The sequence below is a fragment of the Microchirus variegatus genome (assembly GCF_963457635.1).
Source record: "Microchirus variegatus genome assembly, chromosome: 7".
Lineage (NCBI taxonomy): Eukaryota > Metazoa > Chordata > Actinopteri > Pleuronectiformes > Soleidae > Microchirus > Microchirus variegatus.
Window position 1 is genome coordinate 10,845,706 of NC_139808.1, and position 23,195 is coordinate 10,868,900.

Sequence of the window (23,195 nt, forward strand, 5' to 3'; positions counted from 1 at the left end):
TATTTTTAAATGTAAATGTTTTAGCCTACATGATAACCCACTTATTTTATAAACATGTTAGTTATTTAGTACTTGTATGATGTGGAGTTTCTGGCCACTAGTGGCACTATAGAGCACTGCATTAATAGGATGATTCTGTTTCATGAAACATGAACACAAAACAGCATGTGCTATGATGTTGTTGCACTTTAATTCTATGAGATTAAAATTATTTAATGTAAATGATTTTCATGTCACCACAAACATTTAACAACCATAAATAGGAATGTGTTGTGTTTCCAAATAGAGCTTTAGCATTAACGTGGGACAATTCATTTAAAAAGCAATTAAATCTGCAAGTTTTTGTTCAGAACTGATACTTTAAATGATAAAAATGGGGAATGATTGACAATGTAAATATATGATTGAAAAATAACAATAAAAAGCAACATAGTGGTGTTGCTCTAAACCCAAAATTATAAATGCAAATTGACAGTGTTCAAAACAAGTAGTCAAAGCTAGCTTACCTGTAACATACAGCTCTCCAGGTGCCTTGACTCTTGTGCTGCTGTCATTTGCATGTCACTAAATTCATATGCGTTCCAGTGCTTCTCCAGTTGGGTTGTTCATCATTATCTTCACAGCTTGAACCTCCACAGTGACGTTGTTGTGATGTTTTGCAGCAGGGCCACGAACCTGTGACGCAGCAGGGTTTTCAAAATGGCGGACCCACAGGTAAATTACGTCATTTTGTCATTAATCTTGTCTACTGGACGGGTTTCCTCACTGAGTTACTTAAACTGTCGAACTCTGCTTATGTATGAACTTCAAATTATCTGACTTTAATTTGACATCTACTTTCGCTAAACAGCGACAGTTTCTGTTGAGCGTCTGAATTTTCTTTTTCAAACGTCTGCGAATACGGAAGTGACGCGAGTGTTTTCAAAATAAAAGTCTGATTTTTAATCAAATAAATATCTAATTTAAAAAAGAATTGAGAAAAATGCACCATGCGTGATATTCTATGAATAAAGCATTAGCTCTTTCCCAATTGTGGACACATTTAAGTGACACTTATAGTCGTGCAAATTCTTAATAATTATCTTTGTCATCCACCATTACTGGCAATTCATCACATATAATTTCATATTTCAATAATGTATTCTTACATTTTATAATTTAAGTGACAGGAAAGCTGTATGTGTGATTTGAGTGATGCATTTAGTTCTCTTTTGTGAGAAGGTTAAAAAAAAATAAAAAATACCAGTTTTGGCCAGCAGGTGGTACTTGTTTCCTATCATTATGATGAAAACCTAAGAGTCTGAATTCATTCAGTAAAAGGAGATTACAGTTACAAAGACATATAACTATACGCCATGTTCTTTGTGTACGCTCTTATTATCTTACTTTAACATAAGCCCACATATGCCTGTTGGCCTATTTATATGTTTTCTTTTACTGTCAGATGTGACTTCTGACACTTGTTTTGACTTTCTTAACAGCCTTGGTTCCCTCCATTGAAACTGTACTAAATCACAGCAAACACCATTTCTTTTGCAATGAAATAATGCATGTATTATCCTGTTCATTACAAAAAGAAAATTAAATGTACAAATAAGGGTTTGAAAAAAAAAAAAAAAAAAGATAAATAATTATATTTACATACTTGGAAGTGAACCTAAAAGCTCCCTAATGTGACTAATGATGCTTTCCTTTTCCCATGAGAGGCCTTGTGAACAATACAGCTGTCGAATTCTTGTGTCCACACACAGAGACACGCTCCACAGCCCGCCTACTCTCCGGTCCCACCACTTCCTCCAGAGCTCTCACACTTGCTCTTTCATTCTCATCGGATATGCAGTGTCTCACCATCACATGACAATCACACTTGAGAGATGCTTTGAATAAGGAGACATGAGAACTCACAACTAAATTCTAGATCAGTGGTTAATTAATGCATTCATTAATATCCAAGTTTTAACAAGAGATCTTTTTTTATTTTTTTTTTATTTTTAGTACTTTGGACCACTCCTCAGCTGCATGCGCCTCCAGAGCGATGTCATCTCTACTTTCTCACAACAAAGATCAGCCACACAGTAAAAAGACGCTTTCTGACTCTGCTCCAACTTCATCCACTGCCACCACCAGGAGCCTGAGGGTAAGGCTATCGTGTCTTTCATCTCGTTGTTTAGTGAGAGGAAATGCCAAAGCTGGCATAATGCAAACATGCACAAGGATGTACCTATAAAAAGCAGCAGAGATATTTCTGTGTATGTTTTGTCGGAGATTCTTTGAACCTGATGGCTTATTTGATTGTACACATTTTTTTTGAAGGTGTACATTGTCAACTGGACTTTCCCCTATATATTTGCAGCTGTTTTTATCTCTCTTCTGTGAGTCCAGTTGCCTCACTCTGTGCACAACCCCTGCAGATACTATGATATGGATGACTGAGAATCCTCATCAACTATTTGGACTCCTGATTTGGCCTTTGTGGGGTGAAGTAATCATCATCTTGCTCCGTCATTTGAAATAGTCTCTAATGTGCTCTCTGACAATAGATATGCATTTTACCACAGCTGCACTATCAGAATCAGGAGCAAAGTATGGCATTGTAATGCTATAAAGTTGTTGTTTTTTTGGTTTTGATGTGGAAAACAACACACAAACAATTGCAGATGGTTTTGGTTCCATTGCTTTTTTTTCTAAAACGTTAAACTGTATTTGTCATGGAGATATCCTCGCGTTCGTTTTTGTATATCTCTGAACATTTTCACGTGCTTCTAAACACCCGCCGTGACTCTCACAACATTACATGTGTTGATGTGCATGAACAAGAAGGAACACAACTTTAAAAAGGGAAATCAAGTTAGACTTTGTAGTGAGCCTTATCTGTTTACACAAACGAAAAAGAATCCTCCGGGGAACGATAAATGGAGAAACATGGACGTCAGTGTGTGAGAGAGAGGACACAGGAAGAGGGGGAGAAGAGAGAGAGAGAGGAGGAAAAAGAAAGAGAGCAGGGATGAAAGACAGGATGACATAGAGCAGAGGGAAGGAGGGATTGAGTGCTTATACGACTGGCTTGTGGGAACTCAGAGGCAGTATTTATGGATGTTTATCTCTGCTAGTCCTATGGGAAGCTCAAATTTTCCACTTGGTAATAGCTGGTCAGCTGACTAGATGTTCTCCCTCGGGTTTAACAAAGGCTGAAGGACAGACAGTAACAGGGACAACTCGTATGCATTAGACACTGTTCAGCATCTGTTTATAAGTGATGTCTCTTAATCTAAACCAAAGTTCTTTTTTAAAGCTGTCCACTGTATATCATTAATTCCCGTTTACCCAGCACATACAAGTGTCCAGAGAACGCTGTCAAGGAGCTGACATCAGACTCTGGTGAAGATCCAGAGATGTGTTAATGTCTGAGCAGAGGAATGACACTCTGTTTACACACAGGCCGCTTCATCTTTACAGGAATCCACTTGTTGTCTTCGAGATTCTGTCAAACGAATGACTGCTCACTACTCAGGGTTTGGTTCTTAAAGAGGCCGTGTCAATGTCTTTAACGCTAAATTATACAATATAAATACACGTTTGCATAAAGGAACGTTATATCAGCATGAATTTGGTGTAAATACTGCAGGAAATATAATTATCTCATCATCAGCTGGTAAAGATGATGTGCTGAGGCGGTTTAAGATACATTAATGTGTATGTAGCCTCTCTGGTAATGTACATATACACGATTGTGGCTGTGAGGTTGTTTTTAGGCACCATAGCACTTTGAGTTATATGCATATGCGAATTAATACACTTACACTTAGAATATTCAGTGATTTTTTGCAGGGAATATTAAGTAGTATAATTTGCTTATTAGCACAATATATGATAAAGTAAGATAGTCCTTTATTCGTCCAGCAGTGGGAACATGGGTTCATATAGAGAATTGTTTACATCGACTTGCTTGTACAGTAAGTTGTAAGTAAGTCAAGTAGCCAACATCTAACCTATGAAAGTGGCAATGACCTCAATGACCGAGAACCTTCACAGATACGTTAAAAGATTATTAAATATAATGGCAACCCATCACGATTAAATAAATTTCAGTCTGGAACAAAGAGGTGAACTCATCTGTGAGCAAATTCATCCTAGCAAATTCCGTCACTCACAGAAATCTCAATACAGCAGCAGAATAGCACAGAATATACTTTAAGTTGTTTTGTTTTCGAGGGTTGCATTCACAACACGACAAAGACAGCAAGTCATAACAATTATACAGTCAAGCTGTGTGGTCGATCTGTGCAGTAATGAGCACTTACTGAGTTAGACGACAGGGAGATGACAGTGTTCAACAATGTTTTTATGCCTTTCGGGTTTTAAGGACCTGTTACATTCATTAGAATAATTTGATCCTGCAAATAATTGGTAGACGTAGCACAAGTAGTTGTGGGTTTCAAATCTAAACATATTTTTAGTCTGATTGGGTCTGTCTGAGGGGAATACATGTCCAAGTATCTATAAATCTACATTCTGTTAATAATAGGCTAAGGTATAGCAGAGGTTTAGCTCCAGAAAATTGCTGTCATGTTAATTGTACCTTTTTTTTTAGTTTTTTTATTTTGCATTTCGGGAGCAATCAACGATCATCGTGCTTTAAAAATAATATGTCGTTTTGGGGAACGTGTAGTGTAGAGGAAAACTAAAACTAAGTAGAGTATAAACACACATTGAAGTCATCTGGACCAAAGTACAAACCAGTAGAGACGTGACGCTGGAATAAATGTCAGCACATACCTCTCAAGTTTAAAAGGCAAAGGTGAATGAAATGTGAATGCTACTGCCAGAGCTTTTACCTTTTTTGGTTGTGTTTAGTTATCTGTGCCTGTCAGTTTATTTAAGGAATGATATCCTCTCTCCTTCACCGTGGCTCAGGGTTTCAGGCGGCCACATTTTCTTGGAAAACATCTTTCAGAAGTCATTCCTCGTAGTATCAGTACTACACAAAACACATTATTTTATTTTTTTTGCCTAATTACTATTGATAAATTGATATTAATCAAATATGTCATTTGTATTTATTCTGTGTTTGTGAGGATTTTTCCTCAGGACACAATCTACAGCCTTGTTTGTGATTTGATTCCACATAAATAAATCTCACATTGAGACTAAACAGCCTCTCGGATGATTGATTAAATCAAGCAGGTTGATGTCAACATTAGAGAGCATGTGCTGACGTAAAGAATGAGATCATGAGGGCACTGTTTATGCAGGGAAAGGTTTCGGCTGGGGGTGAGATACAGCTGAGATACTGAGGATAATCAGATGCACATTCTTATTAATAATAAAGTAATTAAATTGATGATAAACACTTTGTCTGTTCTTTCTTTCAGCATGAGAGACTATCTAGGTAAGCTTCTCTTTTAATTATCACCGTCACTTGATACAAAAACACATTATTACAAACAGGGCTAGTGTGTTTCAGTTTTACCTCTCGTATATTTTCAGATTGAGTTCCTCTGGATCATCCGATGTTCCCAATGACACAGCAACAAATCATGCTGAATCCTACTTCCTACGGAGAGAGAACCGACTGTCCGCGAGGAAAAAGGCAGAAGAAGAGACTCAAAATGACTATAAAAAGGCAGGCATTGCTCGAATGGTGATGTGATGATCTGTTGTGTATTTATAGCACTACTTTGCTACTATACTTCATTAGCCTTAACTTAGAGTCTTAACTTTGATTAAATGAGTAAGAGTTGCCAGCACACATTATGATAATAAGTAAAACATTAAAATTTCAAAATAAAAGTATATTACATACTGTAAGCAGTAGAGCTGGAGCTGTTGGTCTAAAAAATATGTTGACACGTGTTTTATAGATGTATGAAAAGGCTCTGAGCAGCAATCAGAGGCTTAAATCCAGGCTGGAAACAAGTAAACAGGAACTTGTCATGATTCAGGACCAGCTGCAGAGAGCTCAGGTAAAACAGTGCTATACATACGAGTGAATGTGCACCTTCCATATATACGTGTGACCTGAAGTGAAAGTCTGCCGAAGAGGAAACTGAGAAAGTCATTTTTACTCAAGTCATCAATTCAATTATTCTGATTTGTCACAACACAATGGAAATATCTTCCACGCACTCTAATGAGATATCCAGTAATATTGTTATCGAGATGAAATGTGACATGAAGGATAGAAGTTATACCAGGAAGCTGCTGTGTCCTTACTGTCAAGGCTGAATTTGGGAGTCATTTTCTCGCGACTAATACGTCTTGTGTGAGCGAGTGGATTTATTGGATATTTCATATCAGACACATGTGAGACCATGAAAATGAGAGTTTTCATAACCTTTCATTGCTACAGAAGGGAAATCTAAGAGACTGCGGCTCCACCGTGCTCGAGGCAGAAAAAAAGGTACGTTCATTTTGCATGATAATAAGTTGTTTTGGGTTTCTTTTTGCTATTTAATTTGCAGTGTTATTTATGTATCTGAAATATCTTCATTAAATGTTGTTCCTCACAGGAAAATGTGAGTCTTAAAAAGGGGATAAAAGATATGGAAGAGCAGTTGAAGGTAAATTTATTTAATTTTTTTTTACATTTTTTTATTTTAAAATGTTAAAGCAAAGCTGAGGAAAGCTTGCACCAGCAGGGTAGGCTTAAGTATTTGCAACCTAGACATCCCACCACCTTCATGTTGGGCCTCTAGTCAAGGTAAGACTGTCCCCAAAAACACTGAAAGTCTGTAGTGGAAGTGAGACTTGTGTGTGCTACAGTTTCTGTAGTCACTTGTTTGTAGGTTGCAGGTCAATGAGTGACAGACAAATGTGGCAGTAAATCACATGTGGTCTAAATGAAATAGGCACTTGTGTTTATTGTTACAGTATTGCTATTTTCTCTTCCACCCACCATGAATGGTATTTCAACGAAAATATGTTTCAGAGACTAATAATAAACCATAGCGTTATGCTTTTTTTTTTTTTTTTTGGCAGAGTAGAAAGTTAAGCAATCAATCAATTAAATTGTATTTATATAGCCCACAGTTTACAAAAGACAGTTGGTCTAACAGGACTTCACAGGGTTGGTAACATCCCCTGTCCTTAGACCCTTGACCAGGGTAAGGAAAACCCAGGGAAAAAATGTACTTGTAACAGATAAACAACAATCAAATCGATGTTTCTGCTCTTGGTGCCAGGGGGCTATAGCTGCTCTGTGTGGTGGCTTTCATTTGTCAACATTATCCTCTGTTGGCTGTGGAATGTGTGTGTGTGCACTTTGACACTTGCAGCAAGGGAGCGAGACCATCAGTATTCATCTGTTCACACATAATATCTGCTGTGTTATGCGGGTGGATGCAAACAAAAACCTCTTGTTATCTGTGAATGAGAGGTCTAAACAAACATGGTCTGAAAATAGACATTTAGAACAGAGAGGCACTGTTATAATGTGTATTTAGATGACCACGTCGGGTCCAATTGTGTCGCTGTGTCAGTTAAGTGTGTGTGCGTGTCATTGCTTTTATTGTGATGAATTGCCCAGATTCATAAGGAGTACAGTAGACTTTCTTTTTTTTTTAGTGAAGCCAATTTGTGTACTGTGCAGCAGCAGGGACAGAACTCTGAAAAGTAGAGTTGTAGTCTTCACTACTACATGTGTGTACATGGACTATTTTAAATGGTGACATTATTTGCACAAGGCCCCCCCGAAATGTTTATGAAATACTTTGAGGAGAGAATATTCTTCTATTAATAAGACAAATTATTGTAGCATTAAATTTTAACTCAGAAACATCCAGTCATCTGCAAAAAGAAGATGTAAGACAAAAAAAAATATAGATATACTGTATGTATCTTAATATCAAACATACTATAACTCAGTCATAGTTTGCATTGCTTGTAAGCAGCAGCCGAGCACATCTGTCGTCTTCTTCTTTGTCTACGGTGTTTTATAGCAGTTTGTATTCATGTTGCATTACTGCCTCCTTCTGGATTAAATTATCCATTACAGTACTCGTCTATTGACCCTCATGCATTGGGAAGTGGAAAAGGTTCCTTGTATTAGTTGAAATTGAATTTGAAATTATTTATTTAATAATTATTATCACCAAACATTTGTTACATCAAACCCAACATACAAATAAACTCAGTGACAACTAAAAAAAATACTATAATTGCAAAAATGAACATGTTTCATATTAGCTACAGTGGGTTTTTTTATTAACTTCTGTTGTTACCACAAGTATAATTCTACTCAGCCGTCTCCTGCTCTTCAGGTTAAAGCGGAGCTGAAGATGGAGAACCAGAGACTGAAGGATGAAAATGGAGCTTTAATCCGTGTCATCACCAAACTGTCCAAGTGAGAGCAGAGAAGAGGCGAGAATCCTTACCAGAAGCCAAATTTGTATATCAATAATAATGTGATTCGTCCTATCCTCAGAGGGAATGTTTGTCTGTATTTTTTAGTCATTCCTCAAATGTCAGTGCGGTGTTGTGTGTATTTTTGTGGATGACTGAGACATGTTTAGAAATCATTGACTGTTGAGTATTTAATCATGTACGGCATTCCCTGACAGAAAATACATTAAATGACATTTTATACTGTATATTTCTACAGAAAGACAAACGCCAACAGGATAACATCTTGTGTAAAGTTGTCCAGGGGTAAAACATGAAAACACAAAACTGTCAAGTCATGTTAAGAATATCCCGGCATTCATAATAAGACAATATGGCAGGTATAATGGCCACGTAGGTATTGCCATGGAAACTGCGATATTCAATCTTTTCCATATGCGTCCTCTGAGCAAACAGGGCCATGTGAGCTGTGATGGATGAGCTGCATTTATCAGAAACATTTGGAGCGTCACCTTTGATTAAGCAGCTTTACCTTGGACTCTGATTCCTCGGAGACAGACTTTAACCTGCAATGTACAAAAAAAAAAAAAACAGTGATGTTAGAAAGAAAGAATGCTTCATTACTTTGCTTCAGTACAAAAGGAGGTAATCTCGTGAAAAATCAGTAGGTTTAAACCCACAAAACAATCTTATCTAAAGGGCAAATTGCATGATATTTCGGGGATTTAAATAATATCAAATGATCCTATCACAATGTTGTGGACATCAGATTATTGTCCACAATTCTAGCTTGATTATATATTGAGCTAGAATTTGAAGTTTAAGTTAAATTAACCTGAGGAGGGAAAACAACAACAACAATATATATATATATATATATATATATATACATATATATATACATATATATATATATATATACATATATATATATATATACATATATATATATATATACATATATATATATACATATATATATATATATACATATATATATATACATATATATATATATATACATATATATATATATATATATATATACATATATATATATATATATATATATACATATATACATATGTATATATATATATATATTTATTGCGATGACAATTGATCAAATATCTGGTGAGAAGAAAAAAAGTCCAATAGAACCCACTGAAGCAAAACGTCACAGGTATGGAAGCTGTAAATATTACTCATAGTGGCTTTAATTTATCTTTCAAATTGAATAATTCCCTAAATGATTAGCTGTAGATTGAATTTAAAATAATGAGTATTGCCCTACCCGTGTAGGTATCTATTAGAATTCAGAATAATTATTCAGACTTACTTTCTCCCTTGTCGTGCCGCATGTTAGTTTTGTGGCATCAGCGATGCACAGTATAGCCAGTGGAAGACGTCATATATGATGCCACCTACTGGCCGTAAGAGGGAAAAGCATCCTTCCGATGTCATGAACACACACCACAGGACAAGGCTACATAAAATGACTTTTATTTTCTATGATTACATTTTGACAACACACACAGATAAGCCCTGACCACATTTCCACATTTTGGATCCCTCTGGAGTACTTCAGTTTCACAGAGTGATATACGAGTACACGTTGTTTTGGTCTTTTTGTTTTTGTCCTTGACTGGAAAATGTGGGGTGGTGTTTTTTTTGTAGGTATATCATGCAGTTTCACAACAAAGGTCCAACTACAGACACGTCTACAACAAGACAAAAAGGGGAGTCAGGTGCAAGCAGTTTCCTTGTCTATGTTGTTCGTTAAGAGCGTGGACGATGGAGCTGGATGACAGTCGTCTTTCTGGGTGTTCTGGATTATGGCCAGAGGACTGTGACTAAAGAGGAAGTGAATCAGGTTGGCAGTATTGCATTGTAAATATGGTTCTGCAATAAATGGGCCCGTCTGTGCTCAAGACAGCTTGCGAGGCCCAGGAAGACGGGGATTTTGTTGCCTGCATTGCAGAAATGTTATATAAACTCATACAGTTCACATCACAGGGTCATTTGGTCTTATTGCAAATACACAAAACAACAAATTGAGATTATAGAATATAATGTAGATGTACAGTAGACGAGTAATGCCATCCTGTGATAATTAATCTAATAGACGTTAAAAATGTAAATATATCTGCTCTGTTTTGCTCAGTATACTCTATGGACATAGACACACTCACACTCACACACACACACGTTGTAGCTACCTGATACAAAAAAGGTCTTTCATGTAGATCATGGTGTTCATCTTCATTCAGTAAATGACACTGACCCAGCAAAACCAGATGGAGAAAACACATCAAAGATGTCATAACAGCATTGATATCTCGTTGCATGCACCGGTGACACAGCAACACCAGCTCCTCCTGCTGTGATCAATTAAAACTGTGTGGTCCCACAAAAAAATTGACATCTGTTATGAAAAAAAAAGTTATTCATAGCTTAATTATCAGACTGGAGCTACTTAAAGAGGCTGCGTCAATAATCGGCAGAAAGTATGTCCCACAGCTGACTTAGTAATGAAATATAATAACAAGAAGAATCTATTTGGCTCATCTTTTATGCAAATGAATGATTTGATTTCACTCTTTTGTTTTTCCTGACAATCTGCGATCAGACAATGTTATGAGAGCAGGTTTATTTTTAACAGCAACGAGATGAGAACGTACAATTTGATTATGTACGGAAAAAAGCCAAGAGAGGGGGGGCTACAAGTCAATGAAGTCGTCCACCGTATCTACGTTTGATTAACTGAGACTCGACACTGGTCGGACAAGCGTGAACAAAGGGAACACTTATGGTACACTGAGATAACAACATCAACAAAAAAAATCCACTCTACATACATATATAAATAAATAAATATATATATATATATATGTACTGATAGTTTACTTGTATAACAAGTGCAAGCAGAAATGAATAATAATCACATGACCTGTAGCCCTGCACATACACTGGGTTTTGCACAGAGGACACATACAGACAATGACAGGAAATAAGACAGTCATGCGACATCATGGGAAAAACCGATTCACACGCGTTTCATAGAGCAAACCCTGCGATAGTTTCCGGCTTGAAAGGAGCCTGTGATCCCTAACATGAATTATTCCTCACATCAATTATTTAGACGTACATTCAGTCCCATTTAGCAAAAATACATACACTTTGCAGTCAGTGCATACCGGTTTTTTTTTAACTCTGTTTTATTATCAAAAAGTGACATAGAACACACACACACACATACACAATATAATAATGGTTCCTCTTTTAAAACATGCTGCTATTTACATCATCTTGTAAATTCATGCTGTAGCGTATTCACAAATCTGCGCAATGTATTTATGTTGCCGTAAGGAGGGATTATGGGTGGGTGGACCAAACAGTGAGCTGCTATTACCCATTTTTATTTATGCTGATACTATGGAGGCTACGAGCGGGCTGCAATAATCAAAGTTTTATGAGCATCGGAAAAAAACACATTCCTCATATATATGCTAAGCTTCAACTCTCAGATGGGAACTTTTCTTTCACGGTCGCCGATACTGACCATTACGGTTCAAAATGTGTCGTTTAGAATCAGCGTTTCTCTACATCGTTAGTCATATAAAGGTAGATACAGGTGTCATTTCCTTCTGGTTTTGTCAAAAATGTACAGTGGGGCTTTTCTTGACACGTGAAAACAAAATGGCAAAGTTACACTTTGAAATAATCAATTAATTTGATCGAAAAATAGTGGTAAATCTACTACTACCGTTTCTGTTTCTGTCTGTGAATCATAGAAGAGTACCTTTTTTAGAAATGTACAAATCGTAGATAGGTAGGAATCGTAGGTAGAAATTTTAAAGATGAAGGAATTGAATCAGAAGAATTTCCAAATTACTTGTACAAATGCATTGCTGATTTTTTTTCCTTTTTCTTTTCACAACCATGTTTTCAGTTGCAGAAAAGTCTTTTCGCCTGTCATTGCCTCCTTACACACTGATATAGTAAGAGGGTGATGAAGATTGACCATGTTGCAGCACTTTTTGCTCCAGGTTTACAAAGCTTATGGCGAATGGACCTAAACAACTGTAAAATACTGTGAGGTATGATCGATGCTCGATTCTGTAAGCTCTTTTTTTGGTTCAAGCAAATGGTCCTTGGGCGTTTGTCTATTGTATTACACAGCATGTTCAAATGTAGCACTTTTGCAAACCTGTAATTGTATACTTTGATTCTTGTTCTGGTAAAAAGTGCAGTCACAGCTTACATTTCAAATTCACTTCTCTATAAAAAAACATCTCGTCTTCAACAGAAATCCTTCCTCACAATCTAGTTTTTACGCTGAGGTTTGTGGAAACTACAACATTCATCAAAGAAAGACATGGGATCAGTTTAATGGCTGAAAGCAAAAACTCCAAAGCACTGTTGTAATTGTTTTTGAAAGTCATTGGTAAGCCTTCTGGTAACCCTAAGGTTTTACATCCAAGTGGTCAACGCGGCCCATGACAGACTTCAGATGGCACATTTCAAGTGTCCCTGATGACTTATGTAAAAAGGTCTCCTTCACAACTACAGTATCTCCTAAAGTGTCCTATATCAAGAAAGGCACCCATGTATTCCTGTCTCTCTAAAAACACAAAAAACGCGTGTCAAACCTATAAATGCATAGATGCTTTACTGTCATGACAGCACAAAACAAAGACTGAATAATTGCAGCACCCCGACCATACTGTAAACAACTGTACTTTATACGCGTCTCCTCCTCCTCCAATGAGAGCTGATAAAACTGAACTGATTCTCTCGAAAGCTCATTGTCGCAGGGGTCGCTGCAAACCTCTTCGGGTGTCAATTAAATGTGTTTGGCGTTGATCAACTTAAAACAGAACACACACACAACGCTGTGCAGGAAATAGCCCAACATTACAGTACATTCTTTTGCCATTTATAGCACATGTATTAGCAGGATGCATTACTGGGCGTGGTAAATGCAGCGCAGTGGGGGAGGCAAGTAAAGCATGCTCAGTTAACTAAACTAAAGCTCTATTTTCCAGTTTTGGCTTCACCAAGACTTTCATTCAGTGTCAGCACCCTAAGAATCAGTTCTTCGGAAAATGAACAAAAGACCACCAAGTCGATCATTCACGAAAACCGTCACCTGATAACTCAACGCCACACCTCTCGGCAAACACCGTTAAATCTGTGAAATGTGATGTTCTATAAACAAGTTTTCGCCGACGCCACCGTAACTGAGCGGATATTCTACGATGTCTCTTTTTTGCTGAGCGGTTGTCATCATGACAAGTCGTCACGAGTAAAGTCATGGGATTCATGCAAAGTATGGGGGAGGTTGGGTTTCTGAGTTAGTGCATTAGCCGGTAGGTGGGAGCGGGTTACTTCTTTGCAGCCAAAGACGCCAGCTGACCATCAATGTCTTCCTCTGGTTGCAATGGATGCCACTGGGCAATGGGACGGCGTGGGTTAGACAACATGTCGGACCAGTGCTTCAGACCTAAGCCAGTCGCCTTGCTGCCCACGAAGATCTTTCCGATGGCGTCGTTCTTACCAATTTTGTCGTAATCAAACACTGTGACTGCCACCAAGATTTTCTAAGTAGGAAATGGGAGATAATCTGTGTAATTATATATATATATATATATATATATTCTGTTTTTGTCACATTATTAAATACAGAGTGGGTCCTGGCCAAGAGAGGCAAAGATATTCTGAAATAAATCAATAAAAATTTGACGTGTACTGTACCTGCATCTGTTCTAGAGGGATCTCAAAACTGAAGGATTCGTTGTAGTACGGGTTCAAGGTGTTCTTCTTCACCGTAGTCTTCTTCTTCTTCAGACGCTTGCCTCCCTGCAGCAGCTGGATCTTTACATAGGGATCTGAAATGATGATTGTATAGTTAACAACAGAGAACATTAATGTGAGATCTTATAGCACTTTTCTTCCATTCCTTGGTCCTTGCTAATAACTGCTAATTAAATCACATGTTGAGAACAACATTATTTTCCAGTAACAATTCACAATATGAATAATAAAAATATTAATAGATATGGCCACATATGTTTCAAGCCACTGTAGTTACAGTTTGATATTACAATTACTTACTGTTCTTAATTAATCCTTAATTTCTACGTCTGTGTTCAACTCATCTTATTAAGTCTAATTTCCACTATTTATTATTTCAGAAACGTTGTTTAGCACCACAATCATAATGTAAACTGTGTTTCAGAGTGCTTATTTGATCATATGTCTGTACCAGATAATCCACAAGCATCCATCTTCTTCAGATTCTTTGCCTCCAGGATGCAAACGGTGAGTTTTCCAGCAGTGGGGACGTAACGGAGCGAGATACAGATGTCTCCGAGTTTCTCAGGCTGAGCAGTGAGCAGAGAGAGAGAGAGAGAGAGAAAAGACGGGAGTGAAACAAACAGCTTGTTTTATGATGAGTTGTCAGCTGTTTGTTTGAATAACTGTAAAAAAAAAAAAACCCTTGAAGTAACATTGTCAAAATATACAGTATGCTAATTTCTGTTTTGTCTACAACCCTGTTAAATGTGCTGCTGCCTCTCTTGTCATCAATCAGACTCTTTTATCTTAATCAGATGTTCCTGGTCAAATAAAGGTAATATAATAATGAAAATAAAAACAAAAAAAAAGTAATAAGTAATAAGTAAAAAGTAATAATAATACCACATTCCTGTTAGGATTTCGGACAGATGAACAAAAATGTACAAAAAAGACCATACGATATTTATTTAATTTACTTGAAACGTATTTAATTTAAGAAGTGTTGTGATATTTTGTTACTTCCGCTCCTAAACTTTGGAACACACTACCCTGAGATATCAGGAAATCCAGCTCACTAGATATTTTTAAAAGAAGACTTAAAACCTTTTTACTTAGCCTTCAACTAACTCATTTTTATTCCACCCTGTGTTGTCTTTTATTTGCATTTTTAGTTTTATTTCAATGTGTTTTTTTACTGTTTGACTTTAGCCTTTTCCTTTTCATTCCACCTTGTGTTGTGTTTTATTGTTTGTATTTGTATCTCTTTTCTATTACAATGGTATTTTCCTTTTATTGTGAAGCACTTTGCAATGACAGGCGCTATACAAATACAAATAAAGTTTATTCGTTAGTTATTATTATTGTGCTCCCTTTGATTTTTATCAGCAAATCCCATGAAAAGACCAACGTCGGCAATGTGTGATTCGCTGTTGCCAGTTAAAAGATCACTTTATGACTTTTCCAAGCCAATCCATTTATACCAAAAGTCAATATATGTGTATTGAGTATAACTTCATTAAAGAAAAAAGATTAAATTGACTGCCCGCTGTGATTTTTAGGAAAGGCTGCTATAACATACTTTACAGTGCAATCTTTTAGATGGTGAATAAAACATGCTGTGTGCTCCAGTGTATATGTACACAGTTTATGGTGATGGTGATGGTAGGCAAGTTATTGCTGCTCATGTTGGTCTTATTTAGTTATTTTAGTCATCACAGCACCTCCTCTTGATCGGCGCTTTCCAAATCCTTCCACTCCTCGATGGGTCGTCCAAGGTCGATGGTGTTCATCGGAATCTTCACCTCGCCGATGACGTCATGTTTGGAAAACCGGTCGTAGTCGTACACGGACATCACCAGTGTCTTGCCTCCAAGCTCCTCATAGGGTAGCTGCGCAAAAAAGGAATACAAGTGTTTTTAGATATACTTGTGGTGTGTGAGTCTCTAAAAAAACACGTTTGAAAAAACAGAATATCTGAGGGGAAAAAAGGAGCACAAAACAGCATAATATAACATAAATGGAGTCAAAGTATGATATAATGTAACGCCTGGGAGAGAGAACATTTCCTTTTTCTGCAAATGTGCAGACAGGCAGCACTTCCAGTATGGCCCAGGGCCACGATATGGTCTCTGTGGACCTTATTAGCCAAGACTGGAAAGAGCAGCATGTAAGCTGCACAAGCCTGTATGTTTATGAAACACATCGACATACCCAGAGAAAGCTGAGAAGCTGCCTTTCAACTAACCGCAGGGTTAAGATGATCGCTTACTTTACCATCCTTCCATGGCTTTGTGTCGTTTGTCACGGCAACATTAAAACAAGGCAATCAGGGATGGCAGACTTCACCCCATTCACGTAACAGGCCTCTGGCGGCCTCTGTTGGTCATATTGGCAAGTGCAAGTGTGGAAACACAAACAAACAAACAAACAAACAGACACACAAACAGAGCCACTAAAAACAATATACTTCACTCCCACTCTGCGGCGTGAAGTGATGACCTCGGATAAGAAACTCACCTTGAATACAAACGTCTCGTTGAAGACGGGGTTCAGAGTCTTCTTATGCACTTTGGTGTCGTACTTCTTCTTCTTGTCAGGGAAGATGTGGACTTTGACGTAAGGATCAGATGTTCCTCCTGAGTCCATAGACATGAGGTCCGCAGCTTGAAGGATGCCAACTGTGAGCTGAGTGTGGAGCATTAAAAACATAATTTTACCAGACCAAAATCCTCATCTTTCATTTCGAGGTCCCTGCCTCAGATTGGTGACATAACACAATCTGGAAACGTCGAGACACGCAGAATCAATCACAAACGCCTTGCCTGCCTGGGAAAATATTGAAAGTCTGAGTTTCGTGGCATATTACAAAGTGTGATACCTTTGTGACATTCACTTTATGTATTTGCTTTTACAGTGAGACAGGTATTGAATCCTTTTATCCGATGTCTTTTGTCTTTTCCTAATCCCTGACTTGTTGTAAATCGATGTATTGGTTTATCTTCTCACTGTGAAAAGGATCACACTTGCATTCCCAGGAGTGTCTAGACCAGGGGTCACCAACGTGGTGCCCGCGGGCACCTGGTAGCCCTCGGGCAGCCAATATGGTGCCCGCGGGTTCACTTCACCTCAACTCACTTGCATGCATCCATATATTCACTCGGTAAAATATCATTGATATTGTTTATAAAAACTGATAATCGTTAGGAGTAAGCACTGGAATGAATGTGTATGCAAATGAATGCATAATATTAATCATTTGGTAAATGGTAAAAAAAAAAAATGGTGCATAAAATGTTTATGGTAGCCCTCCATATTATTCTTTACCCTTCAGGTAGCTCTCGGTCTCAAAAAGGTTGGCGACCCCTGGTCTAGACCAATCTAGTCACCAAACCTATGTCCTTGCTACTGGAGGCTAACACTCATACATCAACATTACAAGAAAACCAAATCAGTGTCTCTCCCAGGTTAGTTAAAACAGCAGGAGGCTGGATCAGTCTGGATCGATCAATCTGGATCTACTATCTGGATCTACTACTAATATTAATAGTGTTACACTGTTATAAAGTGATTAACAGACCAGTCAAGCCTAATCAAATATTACAAGGTGTCTTGAACCAGAATCAAACATGTGCAGCATCTGCCTTGGTCGGTTAGGGTGGGTGACAAAGACATAGAACAGGAAATCAACACACAGGTATCAACAATCGAACAATAGAATTCATCAAAATTTTAAAATAAAGAGAGAGATGGGGGACATGAAGCAAAACAAAACAATGATTAAACACAAATTAACTAGAACAATACAATAGAACTATGCCTTCACAAAACCCACAAAGTAGTCTGAAGTGTCTCAAGATGAGAGGTTGGGGACAAGAGAGGAGAGAGAGAGAAAGACCAGAAGCAGTAGTGTATGAGAGAGAGAGACAATGAAAACATAGAACAATAGAAAAGCAAAATTACAACAGTCCATGATTGTACACGGAGGCCAAGTTGTCCAATCTGACGAGTTTTTAAACCCAGCGCGAAGAAGGAAGTCTTCAGATTATTAAATTGCTCAAGGGTCTGGGCAGCGCTCAGTATTTTTAGTTGTGATCTCGGCACATGTAAGAGCAGCAGGTCACCTGACCTCAGAACTGTGAGGCTTCAAGAGCTCTGTCAGGTACGCAGGTACCAGGCCATTGAGACATTTAAAAGCAAGTAATAGGATCTTGAAATTTATCCGAAAAAAAAGACAGAGAGCCAGTGTGTAAAGAGACCAGAGCAGGAGTGATACGCTCTTGGCGTTCTGTCCCTGACAGGTGCCGTGCAGCAGCATTTTAAACAACCTCTTAGAATTACAAATTAGAAATAGAGGGGGAATTATAGTAGTCCAGGCGAGCTGTAATTAAGGTGTGTGAATTGCCCTCTCAAAATCTTTCAAGGGAAGGTGTAGGCCTTCACCTCGGCAAGAAGCCTTATTTGGAAGAAGCTTGTTTTCAATTTTTGTGTTTCAGTTATTCCAAAAATATGTTCCCACAGTGTTTAAACACAGGAGCATTTCAGGCAGATATAATGTGCAAACTCACTCAGTTCACTTGAAATACTCTGAAATACTAAACTACTGAATTCTGTTGTCGATGGGGTTTTAAGAGCAGATTCTGGACTTTTTTTTTGACTTTCTTAAAGTATGCTTCATGACTTAACTAAACACTTCCATTTTACTTTTATATTTCTACTCTCACACCTAATAACTCATGTTATGGAATGGTCAAAACACAGCTTTTCGAGCCATGGCACCAGAGTCCAGGCACTGTTTACCAGTTAGCTGCGTTAGCGCCTTTAGCGCCGTAAGCGCGCCTACAGTCGAACTGGAGCGGTCTGTTTATTTAAGCTCACATAGAGTGGTCCTGTTGCACATATATGTTAGTTATGCAGGTCCACTTACATACATTAACTTGTTTTTATGGTCAAAAACCTCCTATTTGCTGTAAACGAGCCGATAGAAATCTCTCCTTACTGACGCTCTCCTCAGTCGCGGCGTTTCACACTGAAATCTCACACCCAGAAGACAGACTTTGTTGTGATTGGCCAGCCAGCGAAGAGCCTTCCCAACTGTCTTGTGATTGGCCAGTACCCGGAAGTGACGTAATCAGCACACCAGCTCTCAGAAGCGCAGCTCCCCCCTCTGGAAGGGTGGATGCACTGCTACGCATTATCAAAACATTGTTTTAACAATGTTTAAAAATTGTTTACCCTTACCCTTTTACCCTTACCCCCTTGGTTAGGGTAACTATTGAAAACTGATGCAAACATTAAGTTGACGCCGACAAACCTTTGTGTTCTCAAAGTCATACTCTATAGAGTATTGCAGCTTCCCCAGTTTCTCTATCTCTTTCTCTTCTTCCTCCTTCTCTTCCTCAGTTAGTCCGGTCTCCCCCTCGTCGTCGTCGTCATCCTGAGGTTTCTGTGGTTTGAAGGTAAAAAAAAACCAAACAAGATACAGGGTGTTAAAGCTCAGGGGGAAATAAGGAATCACAATGCAGGGTTCCCCACAACAGTCAGCATGCCACAGACACTGGAACTCCAAGAGGTTTTTGTTTTGTTTACATGGGAGATACATGTTTTGGTTACTGCTTACCTGCACAGCATCTGATGATAATAACCAGTTTTTTTTTTGTTTTTTTTCCATTTACACATTGATAAATCTCTATATCCAAATACATCTTATTCTTCTGAGTATAACTCTGCACACCTCATCCTCAGTGTTTTTGGATCATCGGGCATTTACTTCGACATGCTTGTGCAGTACAGTGACAGCCAGAGTCAGAGGAGGCATTGCATGCTAGTTCCACTAAGAGGGGTTTTTTATTGTTCTCTTGTGTTTTTAAAGGGTCTTGAATTCACCACAGGGTCAAGGCCAATGCATATTAAATGATAAAAGGCAAGTAAAGACATACTATTCAGGGCAAGGAGGTGGTTGTAATACTACTAAAACATTTGCCTGAATTGAAATAGTTGTTTCGTTAAACCACACCACAAGTTTTGCAATCCAAAAACTCCTTTAACCCGCACGTCTTGTGTCACCTCTAAATGCATGTGGCACCAAATAGATGCCTGTTTTCTCAGCTCGCATTCATTACAATAAATGGTTCAGGATTAAAGGGCACAGCCAGCTATTTGAATTATGCTTCAGCGTTTGAATAAAAGCCTCATTGTCAAGGTGACCTCAACTTTGTTTGTGTTGCTTTTCTGTCTTTCAGGACCATCCAGTGTCTCCACATTCTGCCTCCTCCTCGAGTATTACGATCAAAAGGACAGATTTGCAAGAGTTTGGCTGTTTCATGCAGTTTTTATCATCACCGTTTCCATGTCTCCCAAACAACCAACCATGCCCTTAATCACATGCATAGATAATTAGTATTAAAATTGTCTTGCATATCATCTCTTAATCCAATACTTTCCATATTGGTGTGAGTTACAGTTACATTGTCCCAGGAACAATGCATTAGATGGTTAGACTCTCCTCTTTAGGGTTTATGGAGCATATCATAGCTTTCCATTGTTACATTCCCAAGCTGTCATAACAAAAACAAAAATAAAGGGTGGTAACAAAAAAAAACAAAAAAAAAGCAAAGGAAGCTACAACTTTCATTCCATGAAACCCCCCTCCGCCCCCCAGGGGGCCGGAGAGTGTCAACGTTGGCTGTCCACCTACCGTAGAGCGGGAGTCCACCACAGTCAAGAAACACGAGGCACACAAGACAGACACAAAGCGGAAAAAAAGAAAGGAGGGGGGAGCAGAGAAAGGAAGAGATTGAACTCACAAGACACCAAACACGCTACAAAAAACCGAGGCAGTCAAAACCACCACTACCACCACAATTATGGTGAGAAATGACACCCTCGTTTTCACATTGTAGACACAGGTAATTGATGGCTTTAATTAGCTGTCACTGGAGTGGAGACCAAGGTAATCTATGGTAACGTCAGCTGATTAGCCATCGAATTAATCACTGGCTTTACTAACATTCATCCTTTGATTTTTCTTTACTTTGCCGACGAAAAATTCCCAATATTTCTGCAAGCCTCATTCCTCAATGCAGCATCTACTTGTGAATCGCAGCGCTGTGTTCTTCGTGACTGACGACTTCCACAGTAATCAATACTCTTTGCCACCTTGTTACGAGGCGTGTCATTTTTCACCACAGGCCACGATGGAATATGTCACACGTTTAAAAATGATCACAATGACAACATCAAATAAAAAAAAAGGAGTGGAAGAGAGCTCTCCTTGTGTCCTCTACAGCCTGGCCTAAAAGAGCTGCTGGTGAAAGATCAAACGTGGTTAGCTGGAGACATTTAGATTCACAACAAACTCAACAATCTATGTCATAAATCATCATGAAATCGATTTAACAAGGGAGGGAGCACAGAGGCAAAAGCATCATCCAAAAAAACCCGTCACGGACTCGTTTTTCCTTTTTGCACGAAGCTTCATACCTCGCCACCCTGCATGTTCTTCATGTTGAAGCCGTCCTTGCCCTTCTTCCCTTTCTTGTTCTTCTTCTTCTTGCAGCAGCATTTTTTGATTATACAGAAGCAGCAGGTGAGGATGAGTAATGCAGCCACCACTGCAATGGCAATCAGAGCCCATGGAGGCACTGCCAGTGTCACAACAACAGAGAGAGAGAGAATTAAGAGTGAGTAACACATACTGTGTGTGTTTGTGTGTGTGGAATTTGTGATCTATGAAGGGATTTGGAATGCCTTGCAAAGGTTGCTTACATGGGATTTTATCGATTTCATTCAAGAATTTACTCTTGATTTCCTCAAACATGTCATTTTTGTTGATCTCTGTGTTGTTGGAGCCGGAGCCAGAAGTGTCCAGAGCCGTGGTGGAGATGAGAGCCGAGGTGGGAGCCATGGTCACGGTGGTGGCGCCGGTGGGCTCAGCGGGCGCCACAGGCTGTGGTTTTCTGAACAAGTTAAACTTCATTGTCAAAGACTAGGTGCAGCGTCCCTGAGAGCAGACAGAAAAAGAAGAATAGGCATCAGAATCAAAAAAATGTCGCATAACGTAAACGTGGCTGTCATACATCACAAATATTTCTCATTACTGCTTACTTCATTTGGCAGAAAATGTAAACACATTTACAAATGTTTATTTATCCATCTTCGACTTATCCAAGAGTTTGAAGATTTTAGATTTACATCTCAAAAAAGAAAGATATTAGATATTGTTCATGATGACAATTATCACTATTGAACCTGGTGTAATGGCTTTAATGTGAAAATCAGCTTTAAAAAAAACTCATAACTCATAACTCATGATAAACCTGATACATGATGCTCCAGAAAAGCTTTTTGTTCATTCTTAATAGGCTCTTTCTGTGAGCAACTTCTGGATTTGGATGATCCCATTTTCTTGAATAGTGATCGAGATAAAGAGCTGCTACTACAAATTTCAAAATGATAAAAATACATTTAAAAGGTAAATTTCAAGTAATTACAAGATACTTTTTGAGAAGAAAGTCGATTCACTGTCCAAGTGCATCAGGGCAAATGGATCATTTCCTGAATTTCAAATATTCATTAAAATTATTTCTTAAGAGGTTTGCAAATATTTTCAACGGATCCTTGTTCAGGGTGATGCTGACTATTATGATGGTAAATTTCAAGTCATTCCAGGATACGTTTTGTTTTTGAGACTAAAGTCAGCTCACTGTCAAAGTGCATCAGGGCAAATGGATCATTTCCTGAATTTCAAAAAAACATTAAAAGTGCTACTCTACAACTTATTGGTGAAGTACAAAAGCCAAATTACATTCATTCAGTCATTATGCCGATGATGTGATATATTATATATATATAATATACTGTGGAAATGACACTACATTAACACTGTGGTCTGCATTCCTTCGTTCATTCATTCATTCATTCATTCATTGCCGATCGCTTTTATCCTCCACATGAGGGTCGTAGTGTGCACTGGTGCCTATCCCAGCTGACATAGGCGGAAAAGCGAGGTACAGGTCCAACATATAGAGACAATCTACCATTCACTCTCACACCCACAT

General features: G+C 38.3%; 1 protein-coding gene and 1 long non-coding RNA gene across 2 annotated transcripts; one reads left to right on the forward strand and one right to left on the reverse strand.

Moving 5' to 3' along the window:
- The first annotated feature begins 5,867 nt into the window (after positions 1 to 5,867).
- LOC310930070 lies at positions 5,868 to 8,381 on the forward strand. The gene is made up of 4 exons (XR_014592886.1): positions 5,868 to 5,963; positions 6,350 to 6,400; positions 6,510 to 6,560; positions 8,259 to 8,381. It is a non-coding gene; the product is annotated as an uncharacterized lncRNA (long non-coding RNA).
- Positions 8,382 to 13,669: 5,288 nt separating this feature from the next.
- Positions 13,670 to 21,997, reverse strand: syt2b (synaptotagmin IIb). The gene is made up of 8 exons (XM_083892705.1): positions 21,904 to 21,997; positions 21,619 to 21,779; positions 19,451 to 19,573; positions 16,657 to 16,824; positions 15,861 to 16,028; positions 14,609 to 14,726; positions 14,098 to 14,231; positions 13,670 to 13,943 (listed from the first exon to the last, which is right to left on the reverse strand). The coding sequence occupies exons 1-8, from the start codon at positions 21,953 to 21,955 to the stop codon at positions 13,728 to 13,730; spliced, it is 1,140 nt and encodes a 379-aa protein (XP_083748831.1). The 5' UTR covers positions 21,956 to 21,997; the 3' UTR covers positions 13,670 to 13,727.
- Between the last annotated feature and the right edge of the window lie 1,198 nt (positions 21,998 to 23,195).